Genomic DNA, 22,775 nt, shown 5'->3' on the forward strand with positions numbered 1-22,775 from the left:
ACTAATTGCCCAATTGCACAGCCATAAGAGCGTGCATATCATGAATGCTGGGTCTTGTTTGTTTTCTGACAATCTACTGAACCTACTGGTAACTTGTTTGCCACGTAGCAATAAAAAATATACTAAAAACCTTGATTATTCTGGTTAGTCACATTGTACTGCTATTATTTTGAACAATACTGTATATATATATATATATATATATATATGCACATATACACACTACACTTTATATTTATATACACACACACTTTATTTATCTAACACACATACTTAGTATACACTTACATTTTGCACACAATATATATGTACATACATAACTTCACTTTGTAATATACCTGCCTACAATTGTCATTTGTATATTGTCATTCACTGTCTACATATTTGTATTTTTTATTCTTTTATTATGTGTTTTATGTTCTGTCGCTGTCATTCTGTTGTACTGCGGAGCTTCTGTCACGAAAACAAATTCCTCGTATGTGTAAACATACCTGGCAATAAATCTCATTCTGATTCTGATTCTGATTCTGAAACATGAAAAAAACAAAGAAGGAAAATCATTAATATTGTAATTTATAATCTCTAATAAACGATTTAAAATAATTAATGTACAACACAAACGTTTATATACAATAATGAGTTAAAATAAGCGAAAGTATAAAGGAAACGTGTGTACGACAGCTTCTTTACATGTATTTTGACTGCTCTCACCACCCGTACCGTAAGTACATGATTACACGCGCAAAGAAAAAAAAAGTGCGGCTGGCTTGACCGTGTATTTTCAAAGCGCGGCTGGCTTGACCGCAGTCTGGAGAGCCAAGCGCTGAAGCAGCCATGTGCGGCGCCATCGAGTACTACTAATATAACTGGAAGCTGATGACCTGGAAGTCTCACACATTCAACTTACAATGGTCACTCTATCTTTTATGTTTAATAAAGAAATTGTAAAGTGAAACCGTTTATCCTCATGTGCTGGTATTATGACCTTTTTTGATATAACTGTTAAAATAATGTATTTTCGGTATTACACAATTGACTAAATATTCAAAACATAATTTTCTAAAACAGTATTTTTATTAATTTTCAATGTTTGTCTGTATATATGTTTTTGCCTATTTTTTATGAATTCAAAAGAAGATTTAAAAAATTAAATTGTTAGATTAAATTGTAATCTTCTCAGATGAATTTGAAATGTGATTTTTGTCGTTGGAAACCATAATTTAACGTGCATACCAAGTTTAACTAAAGAAAACAAGTAACCTTTTTTCTTGTCTATGTTTTATGCAGTAGGGCAAATCTACGGTGGCCAAGAAAGCTCAACACGCTGCAACTTAAGAAAACACATGTATGGAGTGAGATTTATGCCAAAACCTCACACACACACAAAATGTGTTTTACTCACACCCAACGATTCACAAACAAACTCAGTGTGGTTTGCAAATACAAAACATCACTCACAAACTAATGCATTTTGTTCTGCAAATAAAAAACGTAGCTATCAAACAAATACAGTACGTTTTACATTAACAAAGAAACTTATGTCTTCAATGACAAAAATATCTTCCAAGTACAAACTAAAATCTTTCGAGTACAAAACAAAATCCTTCAAGTACAAAACAAAATCCTTCAAGTACAAAACAAAATTCTACAAGTACGAAAAACTGTCACGTGACTTTTGGCACAAATTTTCCGCCTTGCTGATCCACATGCAAATGCCTTCAGATCCACACACATGCTAGTAAACTGTCATGTAATTCGCACTCCACAACAGCGGGTGGCGCTGTTAGCGACTTGCTTGGCGCCGCCACCAACATGGAAACACTAGAGAAGAAGAAAGGCTAGCGCAAGGGACGTTTTGAACACGATGAGCGAACAACAGGTGAGTTTCCAGTCATTGCTGGTGAAAAATCAGCCTGAAGGGGTTGTTATTCGCTATTACAACCGCCTCGCTATACATGATCCCACTTATTACATTGCTACCTACAAAATAAATAAATAATTTGACAAAATTTATTGATTTTAAAAACGATTGTATTGCTTCCACTAAAGAAAATAGTCCGTTCCGCGTCCATAACAACGGTCTGTTTATCATGGCAAGGGTGTTTAGACCTCCAAATCAACCCTGGTCTTCTCCTGCTAGTTTCTAATAGAATATAGAGGCTTTATTCCATGTCAAATCAGTCAGAATCCAGGAAAGTGGTTGCAGCAACATCTCAGATGAAGAGTTTTTCTATATTATATTTGGGTCCCAAAACCAAGGCCTGTAAAAATATTCATATTTTTTGTCAGTCCTTGAGATTGTCATTTTTATAGCATCAAAAACACTATCAGAGAAACATGTTTGGGCATTAATATCTTAAAGTGTTATTCATACCCTCACCGAACTTTGCAGGATGGAAGACAAACATGTTCTTAGTATAACTGAACCAAAGTTTGTACTGCATGTCTATTGAGATTCTACAAGGCCCTAGACTTGGGTAAATGGCTAAACCCCTGATACTGAGGGTATTATAAACTCATTTTCTGCATCCATATGATATCAATCATTACATTTTCGTAATTGTAATCATAATCATGTGTCATTATTTGAGGTCTGTATCACTAATGATATGTAATAATTGATAGCCTGATTGCACTGTAAGTCGCTTTGGATAAAAGTGTCTGCTAAATGCAAGAATTTAATTTAAATTAAATTAAATGTTAATTTAATTTAAATTTAATGGTCATGAAGATATTAAGAATGAACCAAAGTGTAGTTTTTGGTCATTTTACTGGTCATGTTCAGTTACACCAGTATTTTTGACCTCATACATTTTTCCTCTTTTCCCCTCTCTCTAGGAACTGCTTGCACAAACAATGTTAGAGAGAATCCACACACGGCTCCAGCATATTGTCTGTCAGCACACCCTTGACCTGGATTACCTTGAATTTGTGTGTTTTCAGGAGGCTGTTCTTTTTAGTTCTGCCTCTAACCAGGTTCTTATCCCAAAAGGCATTTTAGATGCACTCACAGAGCTGCACAAGTTGGTTAAAGGCGCAGACACACTAGACTTTAAACGTGCGAAAATATTTCGGACACCGCTGCGAATATGGGCGGGAGCAATAAAACGGTCTTTCCTCAATTATCACAACATGGATTAATATGTGCTTGTACTGTGTCTTTTGCGACGGCGTCGAAAGCGTCTTATTATATTGTACTCCCTATCTCTCTCTCTCTTTATAAATATATACACCCTAAGCAATAAAAAATTATAAAACATCCACATTCAAATGTATCATCTGTTCCTGTTGACACTACAAACCATGCAGATACTTTATTTTATTTTTTATAATCTTTTAAATACGTATTATATAAAATAGGACGCTGCGCTACAACTAAAGTTATATAGCGCTTCCTTCATTTTTGAATTTCTGTACAGAGAGGTCACGCAGTGACGTATCGATCTTCTACTGGTCCCACATCTAAACGTGATGCGAATTCGCAGGTCAGAGTTCACCAAACTTGAACTTTGGAACGCAGCGAAATGCAGAATTTTTCGCATGAGCTTGCGTTTCCGGTCTGACGCATTCGCATCAATGAATGGAAGCCAATTGAGAGAAAAGTGCAGTGTGACCACCCTATAAGAAAAAGAAAACCATAGTAAAAAAAAAGAGAAAGATTTTTTATTTTATTTTTTTTGGGTTGTTCCAACCCCCCAGATGTTTTAAGATTGTATTCACACTACAATAAAAAAAAATACAATCTACATGTGTTTGGTTTGAAGATTCATTACAACATTAAGAGAGCTGAAAGTCTTAAAGTCCGCTGCTAGCACTGCTTGAGGAAAGCTATTCTTCCTGCTGCCGCTGGCAGTCCTAACACGGGGCATGTCTGCTGGTCTGATTTGATTAAACAGAGAAAAATCAAACATTAGACCACCTCACTGATTCAGAAATATTTATTTGTGTAACTGTAACATCTTACAAACCAGTTATTAGCAGGAGCACTGTTCTGTAAATAAGTGTTCTTTTTGTATTTGTGCTGCATTATCATTGAATCAGGTCCTTTGCTGAGTACATTTTACGGTAAGCCTAGTAAGTGCTGGAAATACTCCACAGTAAGTAAGTAGATGTCTGAGCCATGTGATTGGGAGTGTCCCAGGGGATTTATGGCTGCCCTTAGTGCTGCCATTTGTTCATCACTCAGTACATCGTCCATCTCAGGAACAGTCACATCAGGCAGGCCACTGTCCTCCCAGTCCAAATGTGGTAGGTACAATACCTGAAAAGACATGTAAAGTGTTTATGTGGTTCTCAAACATTTTTACATCAAGGACCCGGACCACATTTGATAACATTTTGTAACAAACTCCAGAAATACACAATATTAATTCTGAGACTGAATAACATTACTTTCTTTGTCAATGTATGATCAAATTAATGTCAGTGGGATGCATTTTTTGGTCAAATTTATAAAGAAGTTTGTGGAAAAATAGTCTATTTCTAGAAAAAGTCAGAATTAAAAAGTTGTGTGTATTTATATATACCCCCCCTTGAACCTCCCTCAAGGACCATAGCCAAACCCATTGCCAAGTTTATTCTTACTGATTGAATATACTTTAATTCAAATAAAATCTTTGCACTTACTTCATACGTATAGTTCTTTTTAGCAAGGGTTAAGGGTTATTAACGAGCAGGTTATGTCCTAATTTTCAGCTTTAAAAAAATGCAGCACCCATGTATGCTGACAGCCTGCTGGTATGATATGGATGCAGAAAATGAGTTTATAATACCCTCAGTATCAGGGGTTTAGCCATTTACCCAAGTCTAGGGCCTTGTAGAATCTCAATAGACATGCAGTACAAACTTTGGTTCAGTTATACTAAGAACATGTTTGTCTTCCATCCTGCAAAGTTCGGTGAGGCTATGAATAACACTTTAAGATATTAATGCCCAAACATGGTTCTCTGATAGTGTTTTTGATGCTATAAAAATGACAATCTCAAGGACTGACAAAAAATATGAATATTTTTACAGGCCTTGGTTTTGGGACCCAAATATAATATAGAAAAACTCTTCATCTGAGATGTTGCTGCAACCACTTTCCTGGATTCTGACTGATTTGACATGGAATAAAGCCTCTATATTCTATTAGAAACTAGCAGGAGAAGACCAGGGTTGATTTGGAGGTCTAAACACCCTTGCCATGATAAACAGACCGTTGATATGGACGCGGAACGGACTATTTTCTTTAGTGGAAGCAATACAATTGTTTTTAAAATCAATAAATTTTGTCAAATTATTTATTTATTTTGTATGTAGCAATGTAATAAGTGGGATCATGTATAGCGAGGCGGTTGTAATAGCGAATAACAACCCCTTCAGGCTGATTTTTTCACCAGCAATGACTGGAAACTCACCTATTGTTCGCTCATCGTGTTCAAAACGTCCCTTACGCTAGCGCATAGACAGTAAAAGAAATGGACACAGCGACCCCATTGGAACTCAATTGAGACAAATGAAGCCCAGTTTTAGCGTTTTTTAGCACTTCCGTTTCTGACGCACAGACTCAAACGAAGCTTGACGACGTCAGCAACCTGTCTGCCAGATGTAAATCTTCTAAGTAGCTGTTCGTGCAAACTGCCATCGTTAATCTTGCAGAGACGGCGAGCTTGAGCGGGGAGTTCTTTGTCGTGAGTGAGCAGGAGTAAGTATTCTGATTAATTATTTTGTATAGTATTTTAAAATGTAACGACAGTACGCCACATTAAGTTAATTGCCTGCGAGCTTCTCCTCCTGTCTTTACGGTAATGCGACAGAGAGCCGAGTGGTTATGACGCAATCGTTAGCCTATTTTTTACAAAAACTGTTTATACGGGGCCATAATGTAACATAGAAGGTAATGGAGCCCTTTATACATTGTCGTGTATCTTTAGAGATAAATAATGGACAAACAGAGTCTTTAAACGCCTCAGATGTAAAGTTATTCGCTGTCAAAGTGACGCCAAAATGAATGGGAGTCAATGGGAAAGGTAACGCAAGTGAAGTTCTGCTAAAAGATGGCAGCCCCCACCCGACTTCAACTTCCGGTCGAGTTCCTTGCCCCTTGCGCTAGCGTTTCTTCTTCTCTAGTGTTTCCATGTCGGTGGCGGCGCCAAGCAAGTCGCTAACAGCGCCACCCGCTGTTGTGGAGTGCGAATTACATGACAGTTTACTAGCATGTGTGTGGATCTGAAGGCATTTGCGTGTGGATCAGCAAGGCGGAAAATTTGTGCCAAAAGTCACGTGACAGTTTTTCGTACTTGTAGAATTTTGTTTTGTACTTGAAGGATTTTGTTTTGTATTTGAAGGATTTTGTTTTGTACCTGAAAGATTTAAGTTTGTACTTGGAAGATATTTTTGTCATTGAAGACATACGTTTCTTTGTTAATGTAAAACGTACTGTATTTGTTTGATAGCTACGTTTTTTATTTGCAGAACAAAATGCATTAGTTTGTGAGTGATGTTTTGTATTTGCAAACCACACTGAGTTTGTTTGTGAATTGTTGGGTGTGAGTAAAACACATTTTGTGTGTGTGTGAGGTTTTGGCATAAATCTCACTCGATACACATGCAAACTGAAAAAACACCAGCAAATGAAGAAAACATCTTCATTAGTTCGACAACACAAGTGTTGCAAATCCTCACAACACATGCATATAACGAAACGCCTGCAAATCCTCACAATACATGCACATTAAGAAACAATTAATGAAGCATTGCAAATTTATTTTCATTGACCTTGAAATTACATTGAGCTGAGGATACTGAAGTTAGCCATCTTAAGTAACATTTTACATTTAATCATGTAATTATTCAGCTTATTTGGGCTTATAATATCCAAAAGATAGGCTAAAGGAATCATGCAATCAGGGCGTTTATAAAAAAAATATATTGTATTATATTTGTATTAGGATTTGCAGCTTTTCTTAATTTTCATGTGTTGTGAAGGATTTGTAGCGCGTTTTGTTATATGCATGTGTTGTGAAGGATTTGCAGCGTGTTTCATTTTATGCATGTGTTGTGAAGGATTTGCAGCGCATTTCGTTATATGCATGTGTTGTGATGATTTGCATCACTTGTGTTGTCAAATTGATGAAGATATATATTTTTTTTTTGCTGGTGTTTTTTCAATTTGCATGTGTTTTCTTAAATTGTAGCGTGTTGAGCTACCTCGGCCACTGTACAAATCGGTGCTAAAAATAGTATCATACAACTGCACTGATGCACATGATGACCATTTCCTTGGTGAACTTGAAGCCCCTCCACCGGTAATAGGCAATGGGCTCTGATTGGTTAGCTAGCCCTGTGTGTTGTAATTGGCTAACCGCCACTAGTGCATGTCCCATCCCTAGCCTCAGCGACATGAGCTCAGTTGTATTGTAAACAACTACGTTAATATCACTTATCAGTTTGAGCCCAATTGAGAGGCAGAGGATATTAGAGAAGAGGATCATGCAGAACCTGTGCAAGCATGGCTTTTAATTGTAGGCCTGTTATTTTTTTCGTTGTTGTCTCCTACTATTACATACGCTGTTATTTGTATATGCTACTAATTATGTTATCTTTTAATATAGCCTATGGTTTTATCCTAATTAATGCTTTAATACAGTATGGAAACTGCACACGCGTCCATGTTTAAAGCTTCTCATACCTATCCTATGTGAAAATAAGCTAAAGGGGTCGCACACCGGATGAGAAGCACAGCGTCGTGCCACGTCTTTAAAATTCGAACACATTGTTTTCTTTGAGTGTACACACACCGGCGGCGCCCAGGTACGACTCAGGATGCTGTTCAAAATTCTCCTGCGCCACAGAGCACCATCTACATAGTTTTATATTACATAACATCATATTTGTTTCAAACCATTGTTCATACATTATACCAATATACCACTGCTGCAAAATACTACCTACATTAGTTGTACAGCTTGAATAAAATGTAAACATATATAATTAAATGTATAATAGACGTAGTTCTTTTAATCTTTTATTTTTCTCTTGAGACATTTTACATACGCAAAATACAGTATTTGCCTGTCGTGATTACATCCAGTGTCAATGGCAGCAACCTAGTGGATTTACCAGGGTACAACCGTCACAACACACTTCATGTTATTTAAATAGCAGAGTAGCAGACCGCAAAAAACGATAAACTAATCAACGACGAAGGGAAATACCCAGAATAATATGCAACCAACCATAGATTATTCAAAGACAACACGAGGAAGTCATAAGCGTGGAGGAAGATCGCGTTTGTCATTGGTTTTTCAGGCAAGAATGTCCAATGTTCGATCTGAGGTAAAATGTTCAGTGACAGTCCTAAGAAATAATCATACAAGGTCGTATGGGGTTCGCGGGCCCCAGTGAAGATTGTACCAGTGAAATTGTTTAATTTGCATGCTCATTCTGTTTATTTATTTGTACTATTTACACAATGTTTAAGCTTGTTTAAGTTTTTAGGTGTAAGTGTAAGTACAGAAACCGAATAATCAAATGTAAAATAGCACTCTTCAGTGTAAAATAAATCATACAGTCAGACCAAAATGTATTCAGATACCTTTAACATTTCTCACATTATTATAGTTTATTTGCTATAGTTTAGAACATGGTAATAAAATAGATCAAGAAATCATAGTTAAACTGTCAGAACTAATTTATCTTGATAATGCCAGAAAACTTTGATAAAAAGGTGTGTAATCGACTACAATCAAACAAAACTTTAGACAACTGTTAGTATCCCAGTCGGGCGGATATAGAAAAATATTGATGGGGTGGCGAGAAGGCGGCAAGAATTTTTGAGGGGTGGCAACATATGGCAGACATATATATACTGAATTTAGTCACAGTCATAACAGTTTGATGATAAATAGTATAAGAACACACTACAAAAGGACACAGGCTGCCATTTACAAACTTAATCTCATGCAATCAATGTATTGCATTTGAAACATACAAGGAATAAGTTGTTTTTTGTAGTGAGTATACTGTGATCCACACCTCATTCTCACCTGTGCCAGAGCATTCTCCCATAAGCACCACCACACTCACTAATGCATACAGTATTTATCGACATGTAATTGAGAGCATTATGAAGGATTAAGTGTTATCAGCATTTCAATTTATTATAAGAAACACCTTTAACACCTTTGACTTTATAAGCCAATGACATTTACAGCTGAGGAGACTCAACTAATTTTCTACTGTTAAGTGTTAATCACCATCCAACTAAACCAGTCAAGAGCTACAATTATCCTTAGATGTTATATGAATATAGTCCCTGAAGCATAGCTTTTATTAGCTGACAATAATAATAAATAAATAAACACTATAGGCACAAATACAAATGTACTTTAAGAAATAGTTTTTGAAAAATATGGTGTTATTGTTTTGGCATGTTTAAATTAAAACAACTATGAAAACTTGTGTGATATTCCTTTAAAATATAGTTTTAGTATATCTTTTTTTAAAGTATATTTTACTGTGCAATTTCTTACATATTTTCTTAGACCAAACTTTTATTTTGGAGGGTTATAGACATTAGTGGTGGGTTGTAGACAGAGTTTCTGTGGTTTTTTAATAAACTATTATTATTATTAGCTATTAGGCCTACTTGAAGTATAGCATACTCTACTGTACAATAGTACTATATTTCTGTTTAAATTTCTTCCAAAATTTTATTTTGACAGGTTGTCGTAAGGACATTGCGGTTTCTGTCTGTGTATACGATACGAATGAATGACGATAGTTTAATGAAATGAAATGGTGAAATACTCTCATAGTGCGCTGGCATGCACATGTGTAGCCTACATCATGTGTCAATATAGCTGAAGACACCACGTGTGCTTCAGTTTGTGTGTGTGTGTTTGTGTGTTGTACAGAGCCTGGTGTAGTAGAGCACACATTGAGCGCTCATTCCCAGAGACGTGTAGAACAAGACCTTTAATATTCACAGACACTAGTTCATATCAAGATTTGATTAATTTCACAGCCTTACTTTTGATTTGTTCATTCAAAAATTGTGAATTCCTCGATTCAATCCGTGTCACTTTGCAACTTTTTTGCAAACACAGATTGGATGAATTTATGATTGAAAGTGTGAAAGTTCTGACACAAAAATAAGTTGTTACGAGTATCCTCAAGCTTTTTAAAAGTGGGTAACGTATCACTTAGGAGACTACACCACTGTAACGTTATTTTTTTTATCATCTCAAAGTCAGTGCTTTCATTAAAGCTTCATTTCTTGATAGATAGATAATCAATTTTTATCTCTTTCCTCCTGTGTCTCCTCGCGACTCCTATCCTTTCCTGCTGGCTGCATTTACTGCAGTCTGACATTGGAGATTCGCGCTCGTAAATTTCAAATTGGCCATTTTGTTCATTCTGTGATTAATTAGCAATTAAAAAAGAAACACTTAAGCAAAACATGGTCAGGTCAAAGTGTCTGAATATTTTTTGTATAATTTTGTACAGTATATCAATTTAACTGGTAGTCCACAGTATCAAGAATTTATATAATAATTTCACAGTTCACTCTCTGTAGGTTACATAATGAATAGTGCCCTGCAGCCACAAATAAAAAAATTCAAAATATTATATCTGGTGTCGGAATAAATTTAGGTTTGGCTGTGGATTAATTCTTGTTAAAGCTACAAAGTAATTCATTCAAGAGCAGTAAGTGATTGTCTGCCTTTCATTTTCTTGAATTAACGTTTAAAATTAAAATTAGGCGCTGTCACTTTAAGAGACAATGCATCCATTATCATAATACACATCCGATTTTTTTCTGCACTGTTAACTTTCACTTAAGACACTCCAAGACAAAAATTTTGTATGTATTTGTCGTTACAAAGCAAGAAGGGGCAAATTCAGTGTTCAAGGTTTGGGACGTGTCTCTGCATGTGCCCGGTGCTGAATTGGGCTCCTTCACATCTTTTTAAGTTTGCATGTTTAAACTGCAATTTGTATTCATTTGTTCAGGTGCAGGAGGATGCGAAGGAAAGCTCGGGTTCGGTCTTGCTATTCGAATACAGAGCTCGATTAACCAGCCATTCTGTTCAGCTTTTCCGTGTTTGCATGCTTTCAACTCTTTTGAATGTTTAAATTGACAAAGCTTTAAACACGTGAAAATTATAAGCTTTCTTGACGACACGCAACAGTGGCCCAGCAACTGTCTTATGCCGCGTTTCCACCGCAGGAACTTTACCCAGGAACTAGGAACTAAATAAAGTTCCAGGTAAAAAAAATGCCGCTCAGAAAGTCCCTGCTCGCGAAGTGGTACTTTTTAAAAGTTCCGGAACTTTCCGGGGCGGGACTAAGGTGCTAAACATCCTGATTGGTTGAGTTCACGCAGCATTGGTTGAGTTCAACCACCATTTATTTGGATCATTTTCAAAATATTACTGTTATTGTGTCATGAAATTTAATTTTAAAAGTATTTCAGGCGAGAATGTAGTTGTTTAAAACTCAAATCTGTGGTTTATTTATAAAAACAGAGCCTATTTAAAAATGTGTTTCGCCGATCTCGGAGACTGTGAGCTCTCTTTTCAGTCTTTTTAGGCTTGCCTCAGCCTCACCCAGTCAGTTGAGATCGTTGGGGGCCCCTCTTCTGCCGTGGGTCCCTATAATCATCACCACCTTATAGCGACGGCCCTGTACCTACATGTATATAATGCATCTGCTCAGAACTTGATTCGATATTGAGTTCCAGCGTACAGAATGTGCGCGTCCAGTGTGCGATACCTTGAGTTGTCCTACATGTGACACGACGCTATGAAAACATACAGTGCTTAATTTAATTCACAGATAAGAGCAATAATGATATTAAATAATTAAAAATAGCTTACTGCGGTTACTAAAATGCATATGCATATTGGAGGTCTAACCAACAGCCCACGTTGGCTACATTTATTTTGGTAATTACCAAATAATAAGAGCAGCAGTACAGTACAAACCTTACAAAATTAAAAAAAATCACAGTAGGCTAAATAGAATATAGTTTAAATCTCTAGATCAAAAATTAAAACAAAGATAATAAAGATAAATAAAACCCCGGTAATGCTCTATGGGAACCCACGTTCTTGTCTTTTCTTTATCCTGTAAAAGCCTCTGATATTTATATTCAGACAATTACACGCTGCTGTCCCTTCACATTTCCTGCTCTCATAAATCACTGACACTTCATGCTGACTTTTTAAACCTAAATGTAAATGTTAAACAACATATTTCAGCATAATTAATGTTTTTGCGCTGAATAGTGTTTCCCTTTCTACTGTGTTCCATCTGTTTAACACACGTGTCCACCGTGACATCGCTCTTTCAGTAAAGATTCCAACAAAAATGGAAAGGCTTGCGTGAATTTGTGACATTTACAGATAAGGATATGACCGTTAATTAAAAGTTTTTTGTGCCTAGGACACACACATGTGTCTGTAAAAGCACGTGACAGGCAAGCCATTACACTAATGCATCAACTTGAAGTTTAAAATAAAGACTTATGTTTTGGCCAGCTTGGATTTCTTACTTTTCCAGCAGGAGCTCATTCTGTTTCCTCCATTATTTGTAGATGTATTTTGTCTATAGAAGTGTCAAGAAGTGACAATAAACAGGATGTGGGTAGCCACTGTTGGTTCTAAAGAACTGAGACAAGGGGTGAAAAGTGAAGTGGAACACAATGTGTGAACCCTATAGAACAAAAACATTTTCACTTGTACAATGTTAAAGTAAATTCAGCCAAATTTACGCATTGCTTATATCATGATTAGTCACTGGATTAGTCATTGTCAGATGAAGTAGAAGTGTCTGACTAGCTGTGGTAATAAATCACATTGGTTCATGTTTACTTCCTTCACTGAAAGACCCGTATCAGGCTTTTTTGTGAGCTTCAATGGAGTTCAGGTTGCTGCTGACCTTAGCTCTTTCTACACACATCACAGGTACGAAATCTTATAATTTTTATATTGTAAATATGTCTTGGATTAATGATTTCTTATGGTTACAAATCACTAAATTGACGGCCAGTTTTAAACATCTCCTGAAATTAAAGTTGTAATTCCTAATATTTGGTTACCAGGCTTTTTATGACATTTATCCAATAATTTATTTTCACTTCAAAACTATTTCACTGAAATATTTCAAGTATTTTATGAGAATTGACTGATTTGTTACAATAAAATATTGGGTAGCATTTTATTTTACAGTCCTGTTCCTCATGTACATACTATGTACTTATTATAGTAATTACAATAACTATGTAATAGCTAGGTACTACTGTAACCCTGAACCGACCCCTAAACCTTACCCTACCTCATGTACGTAGTTACCTTGTATTACCAGAACTTTCTTAGATAAATACACTGTAAGTACACTATATGTACATGTTAGTACACAAACTGTAAAATAATATGCAACCTATTATGGTATTCAGAAAATTGACAACACCAGATCACACTGAACTGTGAGATTGTGGGATTCACAAACATGGAAATCCCAGAAGACCTTGTGCTTGTGTAATCTGATGTCACCATTATGATTATGGTCAATGTTACTGTTGGTTGGGAATCTGGACTTGATCTTAGTCTTTAATGGTGTGTTTCTTTACTGATAGAAACAAAATCTTATTTATGCTACAAAACACATTAAGTAAATTGAAATTCAATTAAACTATTTAGACTGTCAACTGAATGATCCATGAAAACAGCAAGCAAACAGCTATTATTTGTTTTGTATTTTCTCTCTCCTCAGGGTTCAGTGCTGAGATCTCTGTGTTTGTGCGTACAGGAGCTTCTGTTCAACTGGATATACTGACACAACAACTACCAGAGTTTGAGGATTTATACTGGACAAAAGATAAATCAGAGAATATAGTTAAATATATACATGAATCTAAAAAAGTCAATCTTTACAAAGACAGAGTGGATTTCAATGATACAACCTTCTCTCTGACACTGAAGAACATGCGGAAGGCAGACAGTGGACTCTACAGAGCAAGAACAAGTGGAAAATCAGAGAACGATATTGTTACATACAGAGTATCTGTTATAGGTGAGTGTGATGTGTATTGTTTAGTGTATTATGAAACTGCACACTATAAGAATGCAAATTATATTTAGTATTATGTAACTGTATACAGTGGGATAAATATTTTCATTTTCTTTTGTCTGAAAACAGTAAAAATGTTGTGAGCACAACAAAATGCAGCAATATACCTGTACGTTCTGTTGATGTGTTTTATTTATTTTACTTTAAAAACTGCTACATATAATGTTAACAAAATCACGTTCATTTCATGACATCGGAACAAAATAGTATAAATACATTATGTTTGGTCCTGAACCGATAAATTCTAGTATCCCTAAATCTGTGTATGTGTTCCTGTAGCTTAAGTGGTAGAGCATTGCATTAGCAAGCACAAGGTTGGGGGGTTTGAATCCCAGGGAACACATATGAAAATTGTTATCCTGAATGCAATGTAAATTGCTTTGGATAAATGCGTAAATGTAAGTGTGTGACCTGAAACATTTTAATACATGTATGTTTCAGATGCAGTGGAAGCTCCTGTCCTGACTGTAAACTCAAAATGGTCCAGTCATGAATCTTGTAATTTTACATGTAATGGAAGTAACATTACCACAAGCTTCATCTATAACAGAAGCAGCTGTTCTCCAGAGGAAGTGACATCATCTGATCACTACACCCTAAGACTGATCTGCAGTAATGACTCCATCGTGTGTAACTACAGCAACCCAGTGAGCTGGAAGACTGACAGAGTGAATGTTAATGAACACTGCACTGTTAATGAAGGTACATACTGTATCCGCTCTGAGCTGTAAATACTGTCACAGATGAGGAAACAGAACATCAATGAGAGACAGCAACTTAATCTTAAATACTGTATGATGTGCAACTCTTCATTAAAATCCCCAAAACGAGTGAAATTCATGTTCATGTAAACCTCTGTCTCTGAAAAGTAGAGATTTGTACTCTTATCTTTCATGTGTATTAACAGGAAAACAAGCAGCATCTGTGTTTCCTCCGTGGGTCGTTGCTATTATTTGTCTATTCTCAATGGCGGCAGTGATCATGTACAGTATTTACAAAAGGAAAAAAGGTACAGAGCATCTAATCCTGCAGTTGCCTTATGTCACATCATAAATCATTTCACACATTTCCTACAATGCTTCAATCCTGCTATTGAATCATTTCAACAGCAATATTTCATATTGATTGTTAGTGGACCAACACGGAGTAGGCTATTTCTTTATCTGAAATGAAAGGATATGCATCAAATCTCTCACAAATATATGGATAAAATATTAGTGTCTTAGTTCTTTGCTTTTAAACTAATGTCAAACAGTCAAAGTGTGTCATTCTTAAGTAATGTACTGTAATTCTAAAGAGTTTTTTTCCAAGAGCATATGACTGCAGTAAATACTGGAACTTCACTTCCCTAGTTTTACAGACAGACAAGCTACGTTCAGTTTTTAAATGTGAACAGGGATTTTTGTGTGTTTGATACAGTTTTTTTTCCTCCACCTTAAAGGTGCCCTGGAGGTTGAACAAACAATCTATGCAGAAGTGGACGTAAGTCTTTTACTATTATTTTTCATGAACCAAAGACACTTATTAAATGACATCACACTACCTGGTCTCCTTTAAAACAATTATGCAAAGTTTTTTTTTCTCAATTTTGGTAATACAATCCTACACCCCTAGAAAAAGTAAAAGCTGTCACTGGGGTGTACCCTTTCAAAAGTGACTAATATTTACGATTTAGGTACAAATATATACTTTTAATATTCCTTTAAGTTCCTGCATCCTTTAAGGGTAAATAAGGGTGGTGGACCCCAGTGACAGCTTTGTACATAATTTTCCTGAGAGTCTAAAAGCTTCTGCTTTCATTTATCAATTCATTGTTATTTGTTCTCGATTATTAACTGTCACATGGGCACTGGTGATCACTTTTATTTGCTTTGTTACCACTGGTAATTGTGTATGAGCACTCACCGTTTATTTCAGCCAAAACAGCGGTCTGACATTTTGATTGTATTGTGTCCGCAGGAGAACATCAAGCCACGGAAGTCACTGGAGATGTTGGGGAAATCAGCGAATTCCCAGACAGTGTATGATACTGTAGGAGATCCAGGACGAACTGATGCTACTGTCCACACTCAGCCTGTGAAACAGGTGAAGAGTAAATGACTCACTCGGCTACAATTCATTTCAAATAAACTGATGCTTAATTTGAATTGATTTGATTTGATTTGATTTGCCTTTATTGTTTTAATTTGAATTAAATGTCTTCATTTGGAATAAAAGTGAAAACAAGTATAAGTGAATGACATTCAAATGATAAAGTTATTACATTTGTGGTTTATTGTTTGGGAAACGACCTGCCCGAATGCAACCTGTTTAAATTATTAATTGGGATTGATTTTTTTAACTTCAACTGATCTTGTTCTTCTTTATTTTAGAGTTCATCACTTTCAGAGAAGAGCGAGTCAGATGCACCAGTCACAATCTACTGTTCCATTCAGCAGCAAGTTAACCCCCCCAAAACTGAAGCTGAAAACACTGTTTATGCTGTGGTCAGTATCCCGCCAGCTGATTATGAATCTGAACATCCACGATCAGAATAAAAGTGAATGAATGAAAAGAATAAAACTTAAAGCATGTGTTCAGGAAGGGCAGTGTAAATGAGTAGCATATTTACCATGTGCAATGTGCTCACATTGTAGTTGATTCGTGGTGTGTTACAGATATTTGTATATGTAAATCTTGTCATTTTTTAAAGCAACAATGTATTTTTATTGTAAAAATATTGTACATGAGGCTTCAGGGCCACCCTGAAATATGTGAATAATGTGCCCCCCTTCAAAACAAAAAACAAAATAGAACTTTAAATACAACTTTATGACTTTATTAATACAGTTTAAAAGAAAATTAAACAGATTCACTATGATAAAAACCATGGATTATTTTTTTAAGGGTTGTGATATCCACATTTTCAAGAAATGATAGGGGCTGTGTCATCTATAGCAAAAAAGGTGGCCAAAAATGAAAGATTGTGAATATTTGTGATTATTTGTGATTATTTGAATTAAATGTTTGGCCAGCAGCTTAAAGAAGGATTTGATCGTCCTGTAAGTGTAACAGCATCAATTATCTTTTAGCTCCCTTTGTAGGTATTTGTAATAACATGTCATTTACATGAATTGTTTATTTTGTTTTAGCCTGCATTATGTATTTTAACAGTATTATTACCCAATCATTATTGCCTTATTGTTTTTTTGTAGAATGCACTTTAAGTCTTTTAAAAGGCTAATGAATGCTCAGGTCTGTTTTTGTAACCCAAAAAATACACAAATAAATAAATAAAAGATCTTAATACTTCTTTGTAAATTATTAATTGAAGAATGGAACCCATGGTTAATTTGCAGTTACCATGGCTACAAGAACAATGATTTTTGGAGTTATTGTTAAAACCATGGCTAATTTTCTCAATGGAACACGGAAACGCAGAGAGAATATGAGATGCGTTGGTGGTGGTGAAATTATTTCTGACTTTAAAACATGTTATGTCAACAGCCAAAAAAAGTTTCATAGGATTATGATAATTTTCTTATGATTTACAGTTTATTTTAAGAAATATAAAAAAAGGAAAAGGTGTGCATTATAGTTGACACCTAAATGAACAGTTTACCGTTGTTTTTATGACTGTTAAGTCATTCTCAAATGCTATTGATGTTAGAAAAGTGTATACCAATATTGAATGTAACTTTAGAGATGGCCCCTTAATTTGCGAATATTGAACCTCCAACGTCAAGCCAACTTTATGCCAGTTTTGTTTTCTGCACTCGATTGCTGATGTCTTTTCAGAGGCATAGATATCCATCCATCCATTATGATAATTTGCATTCATCCGCAAACATGAGGTGCGAGCTATAGGTGTGAATGGTTGCGAGCACATATGGGGGAAAGGAGTGTTTTTGAGCACCTGGGATGGTGCCCCCCTGGGAGTTGGGGCCCTACGCAATACTCTGCATGTAGGGAGCGGAGGTATTGTGAAGCTTAGACTAGTGCAAAATCTCATGCATGTAGTTTCTATAGATTGCTGTTAAAGATTTCTCACCACCTTTGCAGGCAACTGAAAACCACTTCCTTGAAAGTATCTCGAAGGGTAGCAGGGTCATGTCATATGCCCATTTACCCCCATCCCTCTAAAAAAAAAAGGGAAAAAAAAGTTATATATATTAAATAAAAAATGTACTGTACAAAACCACGTTGGACTAAGAGAAGTTAATATTATTGGACTGAAGTTCATGTATGAAGAGTATGTCAGTAACTGATCAGGCATCTGTGTACTGTAGGGCCTAACCAGTGTCGACAGCATCAGTGATTGTACATGGTATAATAATTCTTTTTGATGTGACTTGCATCTGGCGTGTCAGCATTTAGAGCTTGTCTCACTACTATTTGTTACACAGACCTCAATTCATACGAATTTGAAATCAGAAGACACAGGGAACATAATCATGTCAATTTTGCTGCATTCCAAAATTGTATTATAGTTTATGTAGAAATATCTTTAAAAGAAAATGTCTAGTGTGACCACAGCTTTAAGCAACCAAATACCAGAGGGTGGAGCCTATGGTGCAGTGATGTACAAGTGCTTCGACATCTTGCTCTGGAGCCAGTCATATGTCAGTTCATTTGTTCATGTCCTTGCATATTATAAGCTTGATTAAAGAATTTTCTGCACCATCCTGACAATTTAAATTAACCCAGGACAACAAAATGAAGAAACCACCTCTTAGAAATATTAAGTCAATAATTCTAACAAAATAAACTTCACATTAGAAGATTTATTCCATAATGATAAGAAAAATAAAAAACCGATAAGCGATAACACACCCACAGTTCAACACTTCAGATCAATTCAAGTTTTATCTATGCTGAAATTGCGTCACACTAATTTCAAGTTTCCAACACAGGCAGATTCGTGTCCATCATTCCTAAATTGACCATATAAAAAGAAAGCATTAAACATCTTTCATTTCATATTTAAAGGCAAACAAATAAAACAATCTTAAAACAATAAAATAATCATTTTCTCAAACAATAATCTTAAAAAGAAAAAATAACCATTAAACCATGCAAACAATAAACACGCGGAATGTGTGTAAGTGAATGTGTGTGAGTGTGTATAGAGAATGAATGAGTGTAATGGATGTAGTGGCGGTGTAGCGGTTACTGACCAAGTTTGCAGTCATGAAGGAAACTGGATAGTGTAGTGGTTTTGTCAGACACCAGTACAGCTCAATGTGCAGCTATCACTTTTCTTCAGGACCGCTTTACTAATGCAGACACTCTTGAAGTGCAACGTTTAAAAATGTTGTCAATAATTTTATACTGAATAGCTCTTTGTTTCTTTTTGTATTAGACTGTCCTCATGTTTGAATTCAAGTCAAGCCACTGTTCTTGCAGCTTTTCCTATATATTTATATATATATATATATATATATATATATATATATATATATATATATATATATATATATATATATATATATATATGAAGAGTGCCATCTGAAATTTTCATCTAAATTTAAGATTTTTATCAAGCTCTTATGCTTAGGTGGAGTCATTTTACTTTAATGGCAATGTGCATGTCCTTTTCCAGGCTATTAAAGTGAAATAACTGAACATAAATATAGGAGCCTGATAAAAATCCAAATTTTAGATGAAAATTTCAGATGGCATTTAGAGGCTTTTGCATCTGAACTCTTCATATATATATATATATATATATATATATATATATATATATATATATATATATATAGCTAGATGTAATTTAGCATTACTGTGTATCTTGTGTCTACTACAATAAATTTAGATCAGGCTATGCATTGCACATGTTTGTGCTCTTTTGATGAATATTTCCTATTGCACACAAATTAATTTTAACCATTACAACCCACATATTTAAAACCTCTCAGTTGTTGGTCAGGTGTTTCAGATAAAGATATGTAGTGGTGGAGCTTCCAGTATAGTCAAAGCAATAGACCTTTATTTATAAAGCACTTTATACAATACAGATTGTATCAAAGCAGCTTTACAGTAGTAAACAAGAAAACAGTGTGCGGATAATGGACAAGGACAATAATAAACTAAATTTTTCAGTTAAAGTCAGTTGATCATTGATTCAGTGATGTCAGTAATCTGATCCAGCAGTTCAGTTCTAATATTATCGGTGAAACTAAGCAAGCCATGGTGACACACTGACAGGGAACCAAAACTCCACTGGTGACAGGAATTGAGAAAAGGAAAAAAATTACCCTTGGCAGAAACCAGTGTTATGTTCCCAGTTATTCTAGGGTTAGAGGAACAAGTAACAGAATAAAAAGGTGATGTGTGAAGGCAGCAAGGTTCAATTCCCAATTAACAAAGGCCAACAATCAACTCAATATCAAAAACAAAAGTTCCTTTATTTTACAAGAATGGGAGGATGTCAAAACGTCAAGAGGGGGCAAGGCCAACAAACAAAAACTGTTTGGGAGAAACTAACCAAGCTAACAAAAAAAAAGAAAAATACAATAAAAATAAGCCAACTTACTAGCATTAACATGAGAAAATGTATCAATCTAAACTACTAATAAAGCTTGTTGGGTTGAGAATAGAATCCTCATGACGCAGCCTACACACACACACACACACACACACACACACACGCACGCGCGCGCGCAGAAGAGAGAAAGTCATACAACTTTGGTCAAAATGAGGGTGTGCAAATGAAGACAATTTAATAGCAATACATTTACTCAAAATCAGTGCTTTAAGAGCAATATCATGTCTGTTAACTGCTTCTGCAGTGCATTCAAGGATGTTTATCAGTTCTGTCCTTCATTAATAATTTATTTCAAGGCCCCAACTCCAGCAAAAACATTAAAGGGTAAATGGATTTGATTTGGGCCAAAATATTAGCCCCAGTCCAGCTCTGACAACTCTGGTCTAAAAGATTTGTATGGAGTTTTGTGTTTTTTCGTGACTTTGGTGCCAGTACAGTTGATACAAATGAGTGGGACGTGGTCGTAATCACAGTGGATATCAGGCGGTACATGTGCTTGCTGCTGCTGTAAATCAGTCCGTCCTATTCATACTCGCTCATCAAACTTACAAAACAGACATCTGGAAAGAAACAGACAGCCGTTCTCCTCATTAGAAGTCAGTGCATCACCAGAATGATTTTGAAACTGATTTTTAAAGGTAATGAAAACTTACAGTTTAAGGAGACATATCTCAAAGATGAGATAAGAGACAGCTCTCCTTCAAACTCTGGTGCAATAGATTCTCAGAGAGAAAAGCAAAAGGAACAAATGGGCCAAGTTCCTTCCTTCCTTCCACCCCTCCATCCGGTGTGTTTGCCACATTTTGTTCAGCTGCAGTGCGTCTGTGACATAATTTGACTGTAATGTTTATGAACTAATGGCTACCGTATTTTTCGGACTATAAGTCGCACCTAAGTATAAGTCACATCAGTCCAACCCGAACATTTTGAGCCTAAGTATGTGTGTGTATTTGTGTGCCTGAGTGTTTCTCTTTTCCCTCATTACAATATTCTCTGTGTTCTCAGCGAGTGTTAGACATGAAGAAAACATTACCATCTCCAGCCGCGAGAGGGCGCTCTATGTCTTCAGTGTAGACTACAGGAGCACTGAGCAGCATAGAGCGCCCTCTCGCGGCTGGAGACGGTAATGTTTTCTCTTGGTTCACTTCTCTCGGTTCATGTCAGATTAATCTTGATAAATAAGTCGCACCTGACTATAAGTCGCAGGACCAGCCAAACTATGAAAAAAAGTGCGACTAATAGTCCGGAAAATACGGTATGTATTTTCAAGCTACTGTTCGTAAACGGTTTTATTAAACAATTTTTTAAGAAAACTTAATTGAAATATTTTTTCAGTCACACACAGATCTATATGAAAATGAGTTTAGAAAATTCTACCGCATAGCTTAAAAATAAAACAAAAAATGCTTTAAGCAAAAAAAAAAAAATTGCTTTTCAGAAAAAGTGTCAAAATTACATTTGTTTTTGCTTGAAACAAGCAAAATAATCTGTTAGTGGGATAAGAAAAGTAATCTTATTTCAGACAGAAAACAAGATTATTTTGCTTACCCCAAAAAAGACAAACAGGCAGTGCATCCACATTCACACCAAACTCAGTGTTTTTCTGGGAATAAATACGCAGACACCAGTGTTGTGTGTAAATCAAAAAAGGATATTAGCAGAATTACGAAATAGAACAAGAATACCAACATCTTTGAGAAGCATCTGAGGTTATGGGAAGTTTTGAGGAAATCAGTCATGGGTATTGCAGAGAAAGGACAAAGACTAAAATTTATTTTCGAAAACCCTGATAATAACAAAGACTGTTTTTCTGAGATTTCACCCTGATGCCCTTCTGAGTGGCGAACAGTACACCTGAAACCAGGAAGAGCATTTATTCATTATTTTAGATTAACAAATATATCTTCAAGGGCTTATTTTAGTTACATAATATTACCGTATATTATTGTGAATGCATTAAATTAACCAAGAATTAATAAGTGAATAAATAGGAATTATGAATTCAATTACCAGAAGATTTTTGCTTGACATCTTGAACTCTGAGCAAAGACTCTTGTCCATGTTCTCTTCTTGACTGGCAAGTCGTGCACTGAATTCAAATAAAGATTAATCTACAGTACAGAAGTCT

At 35.6% G+C, this 22,775-nt stretch overlaps 1 protein-coding gene across 2 annotated transcripts in view; it reads left to right on the forward strand.

Annotated features, from left to right (window-relative positions):
- The window catches only part of LOC113045306 (natural killer cell receptor 2B4), a 41,137-nt gene extending 23,739 nt beyond the window's left edge, over positions 1-17,398 (forward strand). Inside the window, exons 1-7 of one of the 2 annotated variants that reach the window (XM_026205600.1) lie at positions 11,469-12,953; positions 13,762-14,061; positions 14,560-14,820; positions 15,026-15,127; positions 15,560-15,600; positions 16,078-16,203; positions 16,491-17,398. In XM_026205600.1, the coding sequence (XP_026061385.1) occupies positions 12,905-12,953; positions 13,762-14,061; positions 14,560-14,820; positions 15,026-15,127; positions 15,560-15,600; positions 16,078-16,203; positions 16,491-16,655 (1,044 nt within the window). In that variant the 5' untranslated portion in view covers positions 11,469-12,904 and the 3' untranslated portion in view covers positions 16,656-17,398. Of the gene's footprint in view, positions 1-11,468; positions 12,954-13,761; positions 14,062-14,559; positions 14,821-15,025; positions 15,128-15,559; positions 15,601-16,077; positions 16,204-16,490 lie in introns of those variants that run through there. The other variant, XM_026205601.1, reaches the window with a different exon arrangement.
- The last annotated feature ends 5,377 nt before the right edge of the window (positions 17,399-22,775 follow it).

This window comes from Carassius auratus, chromosome 27, assembly GCF_003368295.1.
Source record: "Carassius auratus strain Wakin chromosome 27, ASM336829v1, whole genome shotgun sequence".
Taxonomy (NCBI): domain Eukaryota; kingdom Metazoa; phylum Chordata; class Actinopteri; order Cypriniformes; family Cyprinidae; genus Carassius; species Carassius auratus.